General features: G+C 41.5%; 1 protein-coding gene across 3 annotated transcripts in view; it reads left to right on the top strand.

Moving 5' to 3' along the window:
- The window catches only part of parvg (parvin, gamma), a 51,677-nt gene that overhangs the window by 9,138 nt on the left and 24,128 nt on the right, over positions 1 to 18,411 (top strand). For 2 of the 3 annotated variants that reach the window (XM_043709210.2, XM_043709211.2), the window contains 5 exons: positions 4,666 to 4,756; positions 8,987 to 9,051; positions 11,467 to 11,569; positions 12,255 to 12,398; positions 14,941 to 15,056. In XM_043709210.2, coding sequence (XP_043565145.1) covers positions 4,666 to 4,756; positions 8,987 to 9,051; positions 11,467 to 11,569; positions 12,255 to 12,398; positions 14,941 to 15,056 — 519 coding nt within the window. Of the gene's footprint in view, positions 1 to 2,878; positions 2,902 to 4,665; positions 4,757 to 8,986; positions 9,052 to 11,466; positions 11,570 to 12,254; positions 12,399 to 14,940; positions 15,057 to 18,411 lie in introns of those variants that run through there. The other variant, XM_087997396.1, reaches the window with a different exon arrangement.

Here is an 18,411-nt window from a genome sequence, read left to right as displayed (position 1 = left end):
TAACCGCGGAAGAGGGGCAGGCAGTCGGCCCTAACGACCCCCTCCACGGCCCGCTGCCTGGACCTGTTGATGGCCAGCTTGGCCAGGCCCAGGAGCAGACCCACGAGGAGGTCTTCAGACCTGCCCTCCTTCCTCCGTACCGGGTGCCCAAAGATCAGACACTCCTGTTTTTTTTTTTTTTTTTTTTTTTTTTAGCACCCATGGTGTGTGTGTGCAGGTGTGAGACACAGTGGAAGACACAAAGTGCACCAATCTTTATTCAATTTCCACCACCAGGAACGCGACTGTGTTTATTTTTTTTTTTTCCCCCTTTAACCCCCACACTACCACCTAAGTGCGGTAGTGCTTATTTTATCCCCAGCACCCATGGTGTGTGTGTGCAGGTGTGAGACACAGTGAAAGACACAAAGTGCACCAATCTTTATTCAATTTCCACCACCAGGAAGATAGGAAAACACCCGGGTGGCCAGTGACAAACACTGCCCTTCGCATCAAAGGGCAGTGCTGTGTGATCAAAACAGTGAAGGGGTGGGTAGGGACTAAATCAAAATAGAGTTGGAGGGAGAAATGATGCACTCCACTCCCTGCGGCGCCCACCTCTCCCTGAACAACTCCAGGGTGTTGGTGGACACCGCGTCCTCCTTCTCCAAGGACACCCGGGCTCTAACATAACCGCGGAAGAGGGGCAGGCAGTCGGCCCTAACGACCCCCTCCACGGCCCGCTGCCTGGACCTGTTGATGGCCAGCTTGGCCAGGCCCAGGAGCAGACCCACGAGGAGGTCTTCAGACCTGCCCTCCTTCCTCCGTACCGGGTGCCCAAAGATCAGACACTCCTGTTTATTTTTTTATTTTTTATTTTTTTTTTCTGGTAACATTTTATTTTTATTTTTTTTTTTATTTTTTATTTTTTTCTTCTTTTTTTTTGTTTTAACCCCCACACTACCACCTAAGTGCGGTAGTGCTTATTTTATCCCCAGCACCCATGGTGTGTGTGTGCAGGTGTGAGACACAGTGAAAGACACAAAGTGCGCCAATCTTTATTCAATTTCCACCACCAGGAAGATAGGAAAACACCCGGGTGGCCAGTGACAAGCACTGCCCTTCACATCAAAGGACAGTGCTGTGTGATCAAAACAGTGAAGGGGAGGGTAGGGACTAAATCAAAATAGAATTGGAGGGAGAAATGATGCACTCCACTCCCTGCGGCGCCCACCTCTCCCTGAACAACTCCAGGGTGTTGGTGGACACCGCGTGCTCCTTCTCCAAGGACACCCGGGCTCTAACGTAACCGCGGAAGAGGGGCAGGCAGTCGGCCCTAACGACCCCCTCCACGGCCCGCTGCCTGGACCTGTTGATGGCCAGTTTGGCCAGGCCCAGGAGCAGACCCACGAGGAGGTCTTCAGACCTGCCCTCCTTCCTCCGTACCGGGTGCCCAAAGATCAGACACTCCTGTTTATATCTTTCAGCCAGGACTCCCTGATTGGATTAGGTTAACAGCCTCAATCAGGGAACTTATATTCAATGAGATCTACCTGACTGACCTTATTCCAATTTGGATTAATTAACTTCCATTTGTATGTTTTGCAACTGCCCTGAATGTGCTCTGCTCCTTTATTCTTGGAAATTGTTGATTTTCTTTTCATAGTATTACTACCTCAGGCCATCCATTGTTCTTCCATATTAGCAAAATGACTTGTAAAATGCAGCAATTAAAAATTCTTCAATGCATTTTCTTTCAATCATTGAAGTCCCTCACCTCATCCTGATTTTTTTGTTATCCATCATGTGCCATTAAAATAGGATTTAAAAATTGACTCCTATGAGGTGCATGGACAATAACTCCCCATTTGATTCTTCTCTTATCTGTAGCAATGTTCCTCATTTATCCTGTTTTCATCTTATAGTCTCATAACTGAGACTTGTAACCATTTGGAACTTCAATGTCCAAGTCAACATGTCTGTCCTTACTGAGACAGCATGTTTAGGTTCTAACATCACTTACATCAATGAAAATTTCAATTTGCATGGTACCATTAATTTAGAAAAATCTCCTGAGGCACTTCACAAAGGCATATTTGGATGTTAAATGAAAGGTCATGATGGAAGACAACACCAAAGCTTAATCAGAGCTGGGTTTAATGAGGGCTTTAAGGAGAGAGAAGGAGGTGCAAAGGTTATGAATTTAAGGAGGAAGTATCTGATTTGATTTGATTTATTATTGTCACACGTACCTAAGTACAGTGAAAACTTATATTTTGTGAGCAATACAGGCAGATCAAGGCAAATAAGGACATACAGATCATAGGGTGTGTAAACAGAGTGAGGCATTCAAGGTTACGGCTGCACAGGAAGTGCACAAAGCAAAATCAACATTATTTGAAAATAGAGAGGTCCATTTAGCAGTCTAATAATAGAAGGGAAGAAGCTGTTCATGAACATGTTGGTGTGTGTGTGTGTTCAAGCTTCTGTATCTTCTGCTTGACAGAAGAGGTTGGAAAACAGTATTACTGGGATAGGAGGGGTTTTTGCTGATGTTGGCAGCCTGTTCGTGACAGCGAGAAGTGTAAATGGACTCCATAGATGGGACGATTGGCTTTTGTGATGATTTGGGCTGTGTACACAACTTTCTGTAGTTTCTTACGGTCCTGGGCAGAGCAGTTGCCATACCAACCCATTATGCACCCAGATAAAATGCATTCTGTGGTGCATCTATAAAAGATGGTGACGGCCCTTATGGACATGCTGAATTTCCTAAGTTGCCTGAGGAAGAAGAGACATTGCTGTGCCTTCTTGAACGTCATATCTCCGTGGGAGCTCCAGGATAGATTGTTGGTTATCATCACTCCAAGGAACTTGATGCTCTCAACCCCCTCCATCTTCACTCCGTTGATATAGATAGGGGTGTGTTCTCCTCCTTTTTTCCTGAAGTCAATGATCAATTATTTTGTCTTGCTGATTTTGAGAGTGAGATTGTTATTATTGCACCATGACACTAAGCCCTTCATCTTCTGATTTTTATTCTGACTCATCATTATCTGATATCAGGCCTGTTGAGCTGACATTGCTGAAAGCACAGCTGTCGATGTTGGAATGAAGGAATAGTGAGACACCCAATGAGTCCAAGGTCCGAGCACCAGTATGTTTTCTTTAGGGAGGATTTTAAAATTGGAGGGTCAGGGAATGGAATAAAAGATCAGTAAGAATGTGTGGTGTATGAACAGAATTTTATGTAGGGCAGGGTATAGGCATCAAAGATATGGATGAACTGAATGTCCAAGCAGATTGGAAGGTGGCTAGGGTATCATGAGAATAACTGAGTCTGAAAATGACATTGCATGGATAAATGTTCTGCCAGCAGATGTACAAAGATGGATGAAGGGAACACTAATGGAGATGGAAGTAGATTAGCTATCTCTACAATATATCAATAGTAGTAATGATAAAGCAAATTTGTGGCAATTTACATTGCACCATTAATTCCTTAGTGGACATCATCAAGCATAGTCACATTGAGTGCATGCATTTTTTTTCATCGTACTACAATATTTCCCTCTTTAAGTTATGATAGCAGATCCTATTTTCTTGTTCTGCAGATGAAGGGAATGTAGAATGGGAACAGATCTCTGGGGTGAAATTGACATAACTCACCACAACACCCAAAACATGGATTTGGAGGTGGGATGGTCCAGAAAGTAAATGGGTGGCTAACCTGCTCCTCCAGCCTGTTCTCTCCCTTACTTGTGGTGACTAAGGTGTCAGGCAGCCCATCCACCATTAGGCCTATTGAGGCTTTTAAGTGGATAATTGACTCCCTCTTAAGGGCCCCATTGTGACTCTACCACAATTGTTAGCTCTGTGGGGAAGATAATTAACCCAGCTCCTTTCACTGCACAGGCTAACCATGAGCATGTAATGGGGAGAGGGGAGGTAGAGGTATCATCTTTATGATTCCCTGTGCCCTACTGCCAACTCCCCAAAATGATACACCCCTTGTCTCCCTCCACACGCCCTGAGTCTCCTAGTTGGGTCTGGCCAAAACCCCAAGCAAGTCTGCAATTCATTTTGTTCTTCTTCAGGATTGCCTCCAGTCCCAACAGTGACCACTACTTTCTTTTGATACTAGTGGAACTTTGGATCTATTGGCCAATCAGATTGATTTAACTTGAGACTTCCCATCTTTGAGGGACTCAGATCCCTTTCTGAGCTTCTTAAAGCTATTCTCAGAATATTATCCCTGCAGAGTGGCTGCGTTTCTGGTCCGTAAGGTGCCAGTAGACTTTTGGGAAGCAGGTGAGGATGGTAATCTGTTCTTTTTGTGAGATCCACCCCTTGGAGTATTCCTAGCAGTTTTGTTTTTGAAAAATCATCAATAAAGAAAGGGGTTGACGTGAAAGTCAGTAGAAAAAATGTTCCCAAATTATTTGTGTAATACTGTTGTGAAAAGTCTCACAAATGTCAACTGAGTACAATAGGCTGTAGGATTTGTGATACTTGATGTTGTTATCTGTCTTGAACTAGGCTGTACATTTGTTATGCCTGGTGGCTATCTGAGTAAAGCAGGTACTCGATAAAGTCTGATGAATGGAGCTCTATTCATTTAAATCTTGCAGATAATATTTTATAGAGACATGTTTTGCAGAGATATGTACATATTTGTATCTACAGGAGAAGCAAAGTGAAATGGATTCATCTATTCCTAATCTTGTCACTGAGTATGAAGAATTTAAACCATCAACAGAAATTGACATTGCTCCAGGTTTGTGCTCATGTTGCTTTTAAAAAATGTTCTTTTAAATTTTCTCTTGGCATCTCTACACAATATGTTTTTCTGTTGAGAGACAAAATGTTCCAGACCATGTAGCAGGAAAGACAATTCAGGTAGAACAGGTTGATGTCCCAAAACTGTTCAGAGGGGGTGTTAAAAAGCATAATAGAAAAGCAAAGATGGATTATGAGAAAAAACTGGCAACTAACGTAAAGGAAATACTAAAGTTTTCTATAGGCACATCAATAGTAAAAGGGTGGTAAAGGGACGATTAGTGATTTAAGGATAAAAAAGGGGATTTATACATTGAAGCAGGAGACATGGATGAGATATTACATGTATGCTTTTCATCTGTCTTTAACAAGAAAGTAATGCTGCCCAGGCAATGTTGAGAGAGATGGAAGCTGTGACTGAAATTGATAAGGAGAAATTGTTGGATAAGTTATTTATACTTAAAGTTGACAAAGCAGTGGGACCAGTTGAGATGCATCCATTGAAGTAAAAGAGAATGACAATTACAGGGACACTGACCATTGTCATTCACACTTCCCTAGACACAGAGGAGGTGACAAGGACTGCATAATAAAAGACGCTATGCCCTAGTTCAGAAAAGGTTGTAAGGATAAGGCTAACAATTACAGACCAGTCAGTTTAACCTCAGTATGAAACTTCTGGAAACAATTATTGGGACAGAATTAGTGGTCACATGGGAAAAAAATGCTTTTTTAGGAAGACTCGGACTAGGGAAAGGAGAAATTGTGTTTGGCTAACTTGTTGGAGTTTTTTGAAGGGGTAACAGAAAGGCTGATGAGGGAAATGCTGTTGGTGTGGTGTATTAGAATTTTGAAAAAGGATACAGTAGCACATACTTGTGAAAAATGTTATACAGCTCATGGAACAAAATGGACAGTAGCAAAGTAGATATAATATTGGCTGAGTAATTGGAAATAAGATAATTCAGAAATGAGATAACAAGAATCCAGAGAAAGTATATTCCTGTCAGGGTGAAAGGGAAGGCTGGTGGGTATAGGGAATGCTGGATGACTAAAGAAATTGAGAGTTTGGTTAAGAAAGAGAAGGAAGCTTTTGTCAGGTATAGACAGGATAGATCGAGTGAGTCCTTAGAAGAGTATAAAGGAAGTAGCAGTATACTTAAGATGGAAATCAGGAGGGCAAAAAGGGGACATGAGGTAGCTTTGGCAAATAGAATTAAGGAGAATCCAAAGGGTTTTTACAAATATATTAAGGACAAAAGGGTAACTAGGGAGAGAATAGGGCCCCTCAAAGATCAGCAAGGGAGCCTTTGTGTGGAGCCACAGAAAATGTGGGAGATACTAAATAAATATTTTGCATCAGTAGTTACTGTGGAAAAGGATATGGAAGATATAGACTGTAGGGAAATAGATGGTGACATCTTGCAAAATGTCCAGATTACAGAGGAGGAAGTGCTGGATGTTTCAAAACGCATAAAAGTGGATAAATCCCCAGGACCTGATCAGGTGTACCCGAGAATTCTGTGGGAAGCTAGAGAAGTGATTGCTGGGCCTCTTGCTGAGATATTTGTATCATCGATAGTCAGAGCTGAGGTGCCGGAAGACTGGAGGTTGGCAAATGTGGTGCCACTGTTTAAGAAGGTCAGTAAAGATAAGCCTGACCTCAGTGGTGGGCAAGTTGTTGGAGGGAATCCTGAGGGACAGGATGTACATGTATTTGGAAAGGCAAGGACTGATTAGGGATAGTGAACGTGGCTTTGTGCGTGGGAAGTCATGTCTCACAAACTTGATTGAGTTTTTTGAAGAAGTAACAAAGAAGATTGATGAGGGCAGAGCAGTAGATGTGATCTATATGGACTTCAGTAAGGCGTTCGACAAGGTTCCCCATGGGAGACTGATTAGCAAGATTAGATCTTATGGAATACAGGGAGAACTAGCCATTTGGATACAGAACTGGCTCAAAGGTAGAAGACAGAGTGTGGTGATGGAGGGTTATTTTTCAGACTGGAGGCCTGTGACCAGTGACGGCCATAAGGATTGGTGCTGGGTCCTCTACTTTTTGTCATTTACATAAATGATTTGGATGGGAACATAAGAGGTACTGTAAGTAAGTTTGCAGATGACACCAAAATTGGAGGTGTAGTGGACAGCGAAGAGGGTTACCTTAGATTACAACAGGATCTGGAACCAGATGGGCCAATGGGCTGAGATGTGGCAGATGGAGTTTAATTCAGATAAATGCGAGGTGCTGCATTTTGGGAAAGCAAATCTTAGCAGGACTTATACACTTAATGGTAAGGTCCGAGGGAGTGTTGCTGAACAAAGAGACCTTGGAGTGCAGGTTCATAGCTCCTTGAAAGTGGCGTCGCAGGTAGATAGGATAGTGAAGAAGGCGTTTGGTATGCTTTCCTTTATTGGTCAGAGTATTGAGTACAGGAGTTGGGAGGTCATGTTGCAGCTGTACAGGACATTGGTTAGGCCACTGTTGGAATATTGCGTGCAATTCTGGTCTCCTTCCTATCGGAAAGATGTTGTGAAACTTGGAAGGGTTCAGAAAATATTGGCAAGGATGTTGTCAGGGTTGGAGGATTTGAGCTATAGGGAGAGGCTGAACAGGCTGGGGCTGTTTTCCTTGGAGCGTCGGAGGCTGAGGAATGACCTTATAGAGGTTTACAAAGTTATGAGGGGCATGGATAGGATAAATAGACAAAGTCTTTTCCCTGGGGTCGGGGAGTCCAGAACTAGAGGGCATAGGTTTATGGTGAGAGGGGAAAGATATAAAAGAGACCTAAGGGGCAACCTTTTCACGCAGAGGGTAGTACATTTATGGAATGAGCTGCCAGAGGAAGTGGTGGAGGCTGGTACAATTGCAACATTTAAGAGGCATCTGGATGAGTATATGAATAGGAAGGATTTGGAGGGATATGGGCCGGGTGCTGGCAGGTGGAATTAGATTGGGTTGGGATATCTGGTCGGCATGGACGAGTTGGACCGAAGGGTCTGTTTCCATGCTGTACGTCTCTATGACTCTATGACAGGCAGAGAGAGCAGTTATTAAAGCATATTGTATCCTGAGCTTTATTACTAGGGCACCAAAGACAAGAACAAGGAGGATATGCTGAATTTATACTAGTTAGACTTCAACTGGAATATTGTGTTCGATTCTGAATGCTACACTACAAGAAGGACACAAATGTTTTAGAGAGATGCAAAGGGATTATGAGAATAGTTCTTAGGATGAGAACCCTCAGTATGAGGATAAAGAGAAAATGCTGGAAAATCTCAGCAGGTCTGGCAGCATCTGTAAGGAGAGAAAAAGAGCTGACGTTTCGAGTCTAACTGACCTTTGTCAAAGCTGGGCTCAGTATGAGGATAGATTGGAAAGCATAGGGAGTGTTCTTCTTGGAGAGAAGAAGGCTAAGAGGAGATCTTTTGGAGCTTTTCAAAATCGTGACAGGTCTGGATAAAGTACATAGTGAATAAAAAAAATCCCAATCCTGTTTATAAGATGAGTGAGGATGACAGCACAAAGATTTAAAATGGTTTGCAAAAATTGTGTGAGAAAAATGTTTTCACACAACAAGTGGTCAGATTTGGAAAACTGCTTGGAGTGAGGTTCAATTAAAGCATTCAAGAGGGCATTGGATGATTATTTGAATAGCAACACTGTGAAAGTGTATGGGGAAAAGGCAGGACAATGGCACTAAGTCATAATTCTTCCAGATGAACCAAAGCAGACATCAGCCGGTGTCTGGTACCACTGAGCTGAACGGTCATCTTCTGTCCAGTAGTGATTCTGTGTAATATGTCTATTATATTTAATATTTTAAATGTTAATTTTATTTCCTGCACCAGTTTCTGCAAATGATGCTATGTAACTGATTTATGCCAAAGCTCCTATATTTAAAAGGGCTTCTGAATGGTCTGCACCCCTACGCCTGTGGGTTTCACCCAGTGAGTTTGCCATTTTCTGGTTGCTACAAGCTCGTCAGCTTTATAAACAGCTGTTTGTAAATTGCGGACTTAATCCTACGTCTGATCGTACTGCTCAAAATTGCTGGTAAAGCCCAAAATGACCTATATAATTGATACTGACATTGGCCATTGCATGCAATGGTTTGTCACTTGCAAACAATTCCTGACTGTATTGGCTCAGTGGAATATGCTGAGAAGAAATGTTACTTTATTGATTTACTGTTTATTTGGATATCTCTTTTTGCTTTCACAGGTGAAAGGAGAAAATTTATACAACCAAATTCACTCAAGGATCCGAAATTGGATCAATTAATGACGGTAAAAACTTCACCTTCCTTCTGTTTTTATTGTGACCACTCACAATATAGATTGAGATGAACATGTAGACCTTTATCTGTCTGGGGAAAAGGTCAGATTTCTATTGATTTTACTTCTAAATCCTAAACACTTTGGGATTGAGTGACACTTAATAGCCCACTTGCCCTTTTGAAATCTCAGTGGTCCATCACATGTCTGAACACTGAAGTCAGGACCAGCTTCAGGATAATGGTCTCCAGGTTCATTTTTAAAAGAACTTTACATGGCATTTGTAACTTTAAAAACAAAATGTTAAATTGTTTGAAAAAGTCCCACATGAGAAGTTAAAGTGTAAAATCAAAGCACACATAGTTGATAAAATGCCAGCATAAATGGAGAATTTGTTAGCAGACAGGGAATAGAGTAGGAATAAATGTGTCTTTTTCAGAGTAGAAGGCAGGATATGTGAGGTACTTGGGCCCTAGTTCTTCATGATGTACATTAATGTTTTGGGTAAGGTAATCAAATGTCCACTTTGCCAAAAACAGGGAGTGAGAGTGCTCAGGAGGATGTAAAGAGGCTTCAGTGTGATTTAATTAAGTAGAATGAGTGAACAAATGCATGGCAGATGCTATAAAATATTGATAAGTGTGAAGCTGTCCACTTCAGTCAGAAAAGATGAATGGCAGAGTACTATTTAAATGGTATAAATTGGGAAACGTTGATGCATAAAGGAACCTGGTTATTCTTGTCGCCAAAAGCGAGCATGCATGTGTTACAAGCAGTTAGGAAGGTAAATGGTATATTGGTCTTCATTGCACAGAAAAGCTTTGATTGCAGGAACAAGGAAGTCTTATTTCAGCTGTAGAGAGCCTTGATGAGACCACACCTGGAGCATTGCATGCAGGTTTGGTCTCATTTCAGAGAAAAGTCTATACTTGCCATCGAGGCAGTGCAACGCATGTTCATCAGACTGATTCCGGGGTTGGCAGGTTTGTACTGTGAAGAGAGATCGACTAGGCCTGCTTTGACTGGATGTCAGTAGAATAAGAAGGGATCTCATTGAAACATGTAAAATTCTGACCGGGATAGACAGACTGGATCAAGGATGATGTTGCATTTGGTCAGAGGGTCCAGAACGAGGGGTCAGGCTCTCAGGATACGATGCACCCTATTTTGACTAAGATGAGGAGAAAGTTCTTCCCTCAAAGGGTAGTGAAACTTCATAAATCTCTATCATACAAAGCTAGGTCACGGAATATATTCAAAGAATAAATAGATTTCTACATGTTATTGATGTCAAAGTATATGGGGAGAATGGGGGGTGGGGTATGGCATTGAGAAACAGGGTCAGCCCTGATCATGTTGAATGGTGGAGTGAGATCGATGGGCTAAATGGCCTACTCCTGCTACTATTTTCTATGTTTCTATTTCATTCTGGTTTCTGTAACCCCTGCCCTCCACTTGCACCAATGCACTCTATTTCAAATCACTGCCCCTAACCTTCACTCTTCTAGTTCATTCCTTTGACCTTTCCCCTGAATGCCTCTCCATTTCACCTCCTGACCCATACCCCTGGTAGTCCCTTCTCTCCTGCAATCTGATTTTCAGCTTCAGCTTTTACATCTCTCTTCTCAGTCTGACATTCGAGGGTTTGGGCAGAGTAGATGGAGTGAAACTATTCCCATTGGCAGAATGGTCAAAAACCACAGGACACTGATTTCAGTTTTTAAAAACTCAAGGGGTAAGGGACAACATTTTACATGGCGAGTGAAATGCACAGCCTGAGAATTTTGTTGACGTTGATTCAGTCATGGCTTTCAAAAGAGCATTTGATAATTACCTGTAAAGGAAAGGATTGCAAGTCTCCAGGGGAATAAAAAGCAGGCATCAGGAAAGTTGCTCTTGCAAAGAGCTGGTGCATATCTGAAAGGCTGAATTGCTTCTCTCTGGTTGTATGGTCAATTATGCTATGACTCCCTGGTTTGAAGTCTTTTTGTGTTTATACATATTTGTTATTCTTCAACCATCTGGTTGAGATTAACTTGTGGATTGCTACTGTGCAACAGATTTTGGCTCCAAGTTATAAGGAGAATACAGAGCAAGAAAGCTGGGATGCTATCTGACATGAGGAATTAGAAATGTGAAAATATTTTGAGTATTTTGTATGGACAGATAGCATAGTGTTTACTTTGAAATCTCACCCTTTAAAGCAGCTAGTTAACATAGAGAAAGCTTTTTTATGATAAATGCTAAATTTATAATGGAAAATTTGACAATAGAGAATAATATTTGCGGATGAAAACTTCATGCAAATGTCAGCTTTTTATTAGCTTTTTTATTACGCCACTAGATATTGTGCCATTTAATTTAAAAAGCAGTTTGGAATTTATTTGCTTATGAACTGCCGAACCAGCTCTTATTGCCTCTTCTCAGTTTCTCATTGACTGGATCAATGCTACATTGAAGCAGGATCATATTGTTGTCCAATCATTGGAGGAAGACCTATATGATGGATTAGTACTACACCATCTGCTAGGTAAGCCTATCAAGACCCAGTGTGCTTCAGTTCTGTTGCTCTGTATGGCATTTTGTTTGTTTCCTTGCCACAAACATTGTCTGGTGTAAAGGAAATGCATGTGGTCAAATTGGAAACTGACTTTAGACAATATTTTGGATTACTTCCTGAATCCATGTGTTTTTAAACAGGGAAGGGTGCGTTTCTTGACCAAGTCCTGGGAACTGATAGTGCAAACAATTGAGATGAAAGTAAGGTAACAATTGAGAAGTCTTGATCATAATGTTGTGGATGCCAAAGGTTCAAAGTTAAAGGTGTTGGGCTCTGTGGAACAGTCCTCTTTAAATGTGCATAAGTGACGTATAGCTGAGGACAAATTGAACAAGAGAGTGTTAAGAAAAGTCCCAGGCTCCATATCAGAGTAGACTATAATTAACCCAGAACTGATGAGTACTTCCCAATCTTCAAATTTGTTTGATAATAGCAATTGAGTTGTGATTCACTTCAACTTAATGGCTAGAATTGTAGCTGTAAACATTAGAAATGAGAAAGTATGAGAATAAGCATCAGTTTTAATAATGCAAGGCAAATGCTTCTTGTAGCTGTAGAAAGACAGAGCAATAGCTCGTCAGCCTATATGTATCTACACAGCCAAGAGTTCAGTTTCAATCAGAAAGTTTTTATTTTCCCTGTATCTCTCCATTAGCACATTTAGGAAACATCAAGCTGGATGTGGAGGAAATTGCTGTGTCTGCCAATGCACAGAAACAGAAACTACGTGTCATATTGGATACTGTAAACCAACTTCTACAAATTACAGATGATCATAATCTGAACTGGAGTACTGAATGTAAGTATTTAGCAGAATGCAGATGAGCTTTAATTACAGTTTACATGCCCTCTGTTTCATATTAAAATATACTATAATGTAGATCACTGAATGTCAGCTGGTAAACTATTTACCTCAATCCATTCAAAACCAAAAATTGTTGGAGAAGCTCAGCAGGTCTGGCAGCATCTGTGGAGAGACAGCAGAGTTAACGTTTCAGGTCGATTGACCCTACCTCAGAACTGCTTTTGCAGCAATTTCTTTTTTTTTTGTTTCTGATTTACGGCATCTGCAGTTTTTCTTTGGTTTTTATCTCAATCCATTGACTGGTTCTTGGCTAAGTGCAGGAAAAACATTATGAAGCTGGAAAGGAGCATGCATTGAGTCAGACTGTTGAGGGCGAGACGTCTGATGGCTGCTGAGTGGTGGATGACTGATGAGGGATTGCAATGAGGAATTAAAACCAGGCAGAAGAAAGGGTGAGGGCTGGAGGCATAAGAAGTTGCAAGATAGTTAATGAAGGGAGTGACTCAAACAGCATCCAATAAATCAGCAGAAGGATTAGAGGATAAAATGAGAGTGAAGATGTATTTTGTGATCATTAATCAAAAGTCAGAAGGGCATCTGACTTCACTGCCTGTAAGTGTTAGTGATGTAGGGAGTGGGTTAGAGGGTGAGTCTTGTGGTTTGTAAGATTCTGAAAGTTCTTTGCATCTGCAGATTTCAGTATTTTGTGATTATATCCCACACATGTAATTCAACAACTTTTTCTGTGTTTGTCCCTCCTCTGAATGACCTTTTTCACTTGTATTTCTTACTACTGGAAACTGTACATGGGGTGTTAAAGCAAGTCACTGAAGTTCAAGATTAGTCATGGCTCGTTACTTTGTGCACGATGGTGGCAATTGATGACACAGTTGGGTATGCAAATGAGGTAACTTCAAAAGCCCTGCTGCTAAAAAGCACTTTGTGACTTAGTGCTGTGTGTAGGTGTTCCATTCAGTTTTCTCACTGTTTAGGTGCAGATGGTCAGGCAGCAAGATGTTGCCATTCTCTGCTGGGTTGAGATTGAACTACAATGAGAAGCTCTTCACTCAGAGCGTCCAGCTTAGATGAATTAAATTTTGTTAATTCGAATTAAGTCTTAAACCAGAGCTATTTTATTTTGGTGCTAGTCAGCAATGAGGCAACGTCTATTTAAGACTCAGACATATCATAGCATTACAAAATGTGTTTTAATGTCTTTAATTATAGAAAAATAAGGAAGTGTATTATAATTTCATATATCAAAGAGGAAAGTTAATATATGGCTCAGTGTTTCAGGTTGTGTTCAGGTTTATTCCCCCTGTTTATGAAATGTTGTGTTCATTGTGAGCATCACTGTTCGGTTGGCTTGTGAGTGGGCACACACAGGGACACAGTGCTGCTGTGTGACATTGCTACTCAGTGACATTTGCCCATCACAAAAATGGCACTGCCCAAATATCTCTCACTCAGTCTGGGGCACAGGGGCAGATGAATCCTGAAAGCTGTCATGGCCAGCTGATATCACCTACCATTTTGGAGTTCAGAATAATTATTCCATTTATGTGAATCAATGAATTGTTTGGTTTGGATTCGACATTTTGAGGAAAGGAAAATTTTCATGGTAATTCAATAGCCTGTGCAAAGAATGATAGTAATGGACCAAATTATCCAGGAAATGGCAGTCCATCCCCTTTATTTCATGACATGAGGGAGCCCACATTCCTGAGACGAGATTCCACTCAGGTCTCCCTCAGGAATGTGGAGTTTTACTTCTATAAGACTGTTCTTTCATACAGCAGCACACTCAGAAGAAGGTAAACCATGGCCTTGGGGGAAGGAAATGTAAGTGTCCCGGGGGTGGACTATTTGGAAATATGTAAGTATGGAGACTGTTTCATAGCTACTCCAGGGTTGTGCTATGTATTTAATAGTCAAACTTTACCTGAGTAACTACTTTACTTAATTTTGTCTGAACCCTCTGAAGATTCTGGTTTTAATGACCACTTACAGAGGGTTCCAGGTGTGGGACACTTGCCCAGAGGTAAATTTGATCTCCTGGGTAATTTCTTCAGAATCTGCTACAATGGAACATATCTGACTCTCAGAGTAATGGGGCAGAGCTCTGTAAATATCGAGCTTCTTGTCTTAACCATACAGCTATGTGTAGTTGTGTAGTGGAAGACAAGTACTTGTCTGCAGCACGACAAGCTTAATAAATCTGTTGGACCGATAATTATACTTTAATAGAACTCCTTGACCTGCTCATGGCATTCCCATATGTTGTTTCCATAAATAATTATAAAAATGGGACTGACAGTAATTTCCAATCTGTTAAAGTCACACTGATGAGTGAATCATGATTGGGGCCCATGTTAAAGGTGAGAAGAATCAAGGTAATATTTATTGTAGCTCGCATAGTCCCAGCTCTTCAGAAGCACAGAATACTGATTTGGAAATCCTGTCCACTTGTTCTGTGTAACTCAAGTCAAAACTATTGTTTGGTCTATTGTTCGCTGTTGTTTCCTTTCCCTTTCAGTAATCCATAAAAAGGATTTGGTCTCCACATTGCATCTCTTGGTCGCCATTGTGAAACACTTCAATCCTGACATTGACCTTCCGCAAAATGTGTGTGTGGAAACACTCGTACTTGAGGTAACTATGGAAACCAAAGAAGGAGATGGTTACTTATTCTGACATGATTTCAAGTTTATTTTAACAATAATTCTTTTGCAATGTTGGTACAGCAAAGGATCTGTTCAGCCTGATGGTAGGTCTTGAGTAAAATCAATACATGTTTACACACAATGAGTGATGTATACTAAGCTGAAACTTTATTGCTGGAACAGCACAGCAGGTCAGGCAGCATCTAGGGAACAGAAGATTCGACGTTTCGGGCACATGCCCTTCTTCAGGAATGAGCAGAGAGTGTTCAGCAGGAGAAGATAAAAGGTAGGGAGGAGGGACTTGGAGGAGGGGCGTTGGAAATGTGATAGGTGGAAAGAGGTCAAGGTGAGGGTGATAGGTCGGAGTAGGGTGGAGGCGGAGAGGTCAAGAAGAAGACTGCAGGTCAGGAAGGCGGTGCCGGGCTGGAGGGATTCGGCTGAGACAAGGTGGGGGGAGGGGGGATGAAGAAACTGGTGAAGTCCAAGTTCATCCCCTGTGGTTGGAGGGTTCCCAGTCGGAAGATAAGACGCTCCTCCTCCGACCGTCGCGTTGTTGTGGTTTGGCGGTGGATGAGTCCAATGACCTGCATATCCTCGGTGGAGTGGGAGGGGGAGTTGAAATGCTGTGCTACAGGGTGATTGGGTTGGTTCGTCCGGGTGGCCCAGAGGTGCTCTCTGAATCGCTCCGCAAGTAGGCGGCCTGTCTCCCCAATATAGAGGAGGCCACACCGGCTGCAGCGGATGCAGTAGATGATGTGGGTGGAGGTGCAGGTGAATCTGTGGCGGATATGGAAGTATACTAACCCAATCTTAGTCCTGGTATCTAGGTTCATTTGTATAGTATATGGTGTCAAATCACTTCCTCTTCCTGATATCTTTAATTTTAAAAAGTTGGCTCGTAACATAGTCACAATCCTTTTCTATAACTTAGTCAACTGAGATTACCCAGAGGAGAAATGTATGGGAGAATCATCGTCTGTCTTAATCCTCATGTTCTTTTCTCTCCTGTTGACGAAGGAGAGTATAATGTGCCATTGCTCCCCAAGTTGACTTTGATTTGAAGATAATCATTTTGAGGACTATCTGTGGATTCCAGAACTGTAGCCCTTTTGGTCTGGGGCTGAGGAATTAATTTTGACCTGGTCTTTTCCAAGCATCAAAAATGTAATGCACATTTCATTGATTCATTGAAAACCATGAGAAGTATGGAATACAAAATTACTGAGCACTAAAGCACATGCCTGCTACAAAACCAAATGCAATTTTACCTATCTTCAAACCAGTCACCTGACGGGAGGTTTGCAAACTATCTCCTTGTCTTCCAATATTAAGAAATAAAGCAGGAGAATTCCTTGATCTCACTTAAAAATTAAAATTTCCCAGCAGTTCAATAACCATCAGGTTCCACGTAGCAATTAGTCATTGAAAGAAAAGGAGCTTGATAATTTATCATTCATCCAGGTAATTAAAGAGATAGGGAAAGAAAATAGAGAACAATATTTTCAAATACAACAGGGCAGCAAACTGAGAAAGTACAAATAGATAAATCTGTGGTAAAGGACAAATTTAGGACAGCTGTTAAAAGACTGAGTGAATAATTAGTAACAAGCACAGGTTGCCAGAAAGGATGGTTGTAGGCATACTTAATAAACAGCTACATGTTTTATTAGGAAAGCAGTAGTGTTGGGTGACAGGGCCCTTATCAGAGCTCATCGTGTGACCTCCATCTGTTCTTTACAGCACAGCTACGTTCGTGACTTCTATTTGTCACAGGAAAATTGAGCAGCATTGTCTAATAGCACAGGTGAATTTTCTTTGAACCTGTGTAATAAAATCAAAATTCAACTTTGTCATCATAAACAGATGACGAATGTAATTGTAAACAGGTGGAAGCACTGTTCAAATCCCACGTATTAAATCAGAAATTAATTTCATAAATTGCCATAAACCAGAGGTCCTATTGATTATATACAAAATCGTTGCTGTCCAACATTGTTTTTCAGGCTCTGCCCGCTCAGTTGTTAAATATTTGGTAAAGCATGACTGTGACTGTTGGTTCAATATTTGCTTTACAAACAGCTATAGATCTGTGGCATTTGAAGCCATTTACTCTTTATAATCTTGTGCTACCAGTTTTTTCAATCTTTCAGAATATTATAATCAATATGCTGGGAGTACATTTGCTGATGCTACTCGGGAGGGTTTAAACTAATTCAGAGGAGGATGGGAACCTAAATTGTAGTTCCAGTGTCCAGGAGATTGAGAGTAGTGAAGTCAGAAATATGGTTTCAATATCGCAAGGGTTCACTGGCAAGCAGGAATGTGATTTGAAGTGTGCCAGGAGTATCCGGAATAAGGTGGGTGAACTGGTACCTGGGACTTCGATGTTGTGGCCATTTCGGAGACATGGATAGAGCAGGGGCAGGAATGGTTGTTACAGATTCCGGGATTTAGATGTTTCAGTAAGAACAGAGAGGATAGCAAAAGAGGGTGAGGTGTGGTATTGTTAGTCAAGGACAGTATTATGGTGGCAGAAAGGACATTTGAAGACTCGTCTATTGAGGTTTTATGGGCTGAGGTTAGAAACAGGAAAGGGGAAGTCACTCTGTTGGGAATTTTCTCTGGCCTCTGAGAGTTCCAGAGATGTAGAGGAAAGGATAGGCAAAGATTATTCTGCATAGGAGCGAGAGTAACAGGGGAACTTTAACTTTCCAAATATTGACTGGAAATAATATAGTTTGAGCCAGTTTTTGGGTCAGTTTTTGTCCAATATGTGCAGGATGGTTTCCTGACACAGTATATAGACAAGCCAACAAGAGGAGAAACCACATTGGATTTGCTACTGGGTAATGAACCTGGCCAGGTGTTAGATTTGGAGGTAGGTGAACACTTTGGTGATAGTGACCTCAATTTGATTATGTTTACTTCAGCAATGGAAAGACATTGGTATATAACACAGGGCAGGAGTTATTGCTGGGGGAAAGGCAATCATGATCTGATTAGACAAGATTTAGGATGCACAGAATGGGGAAGGAAACTGCAGGGGATGGGCACAATTGAAATGTGGAACTTATTCAAGAACAGTTTCTGCATGTCCTTGATAAGTATGTACCCGTCAGGCAGGGAAGAAGTGGTCAAGCGAGGGAGCCCTGGTTTACTAAAGAAGTTGAATCTCTTGTCAAGAGGAAGTAGATGGCTTATGTTAGGATGAGACGTGAAGAATCAGAGCACTTGAGAGTTACAAGTTAGCCATGGATGAGGGTAAAGCGGTTGATGTGGTGTATATGGATTTCAGTAAAGTGTCTGACAGGGTTCCCCACGATCAGCTTTTGCACAAAATAACG

The sequence above is a fragment of the Chiloscyllium plagiosum genome, unplaced genomic scaffold (genome assembly GCF_037043375.1).
Source record: "Chiloscyllium plagiosum isolate Xiang-an unplaced genomic scaffold, Cpla_swu_hap1 HiC_scaffold_19, whole genome shotgun sequence".
Classification (NCBI taxonomy): domain Eukaryota; kingdom Metazoa; phylum Chordata; class Chondrichthyes; order Orectolobiformes; family Hemiscylliidae; genus Chiloscyllium; species Chiloscyllium plagiosum.
Note: the sequence above shows the minus strand (reverse complement) of the source record. Positions and strands in the feature narration are given on the sequence as shown.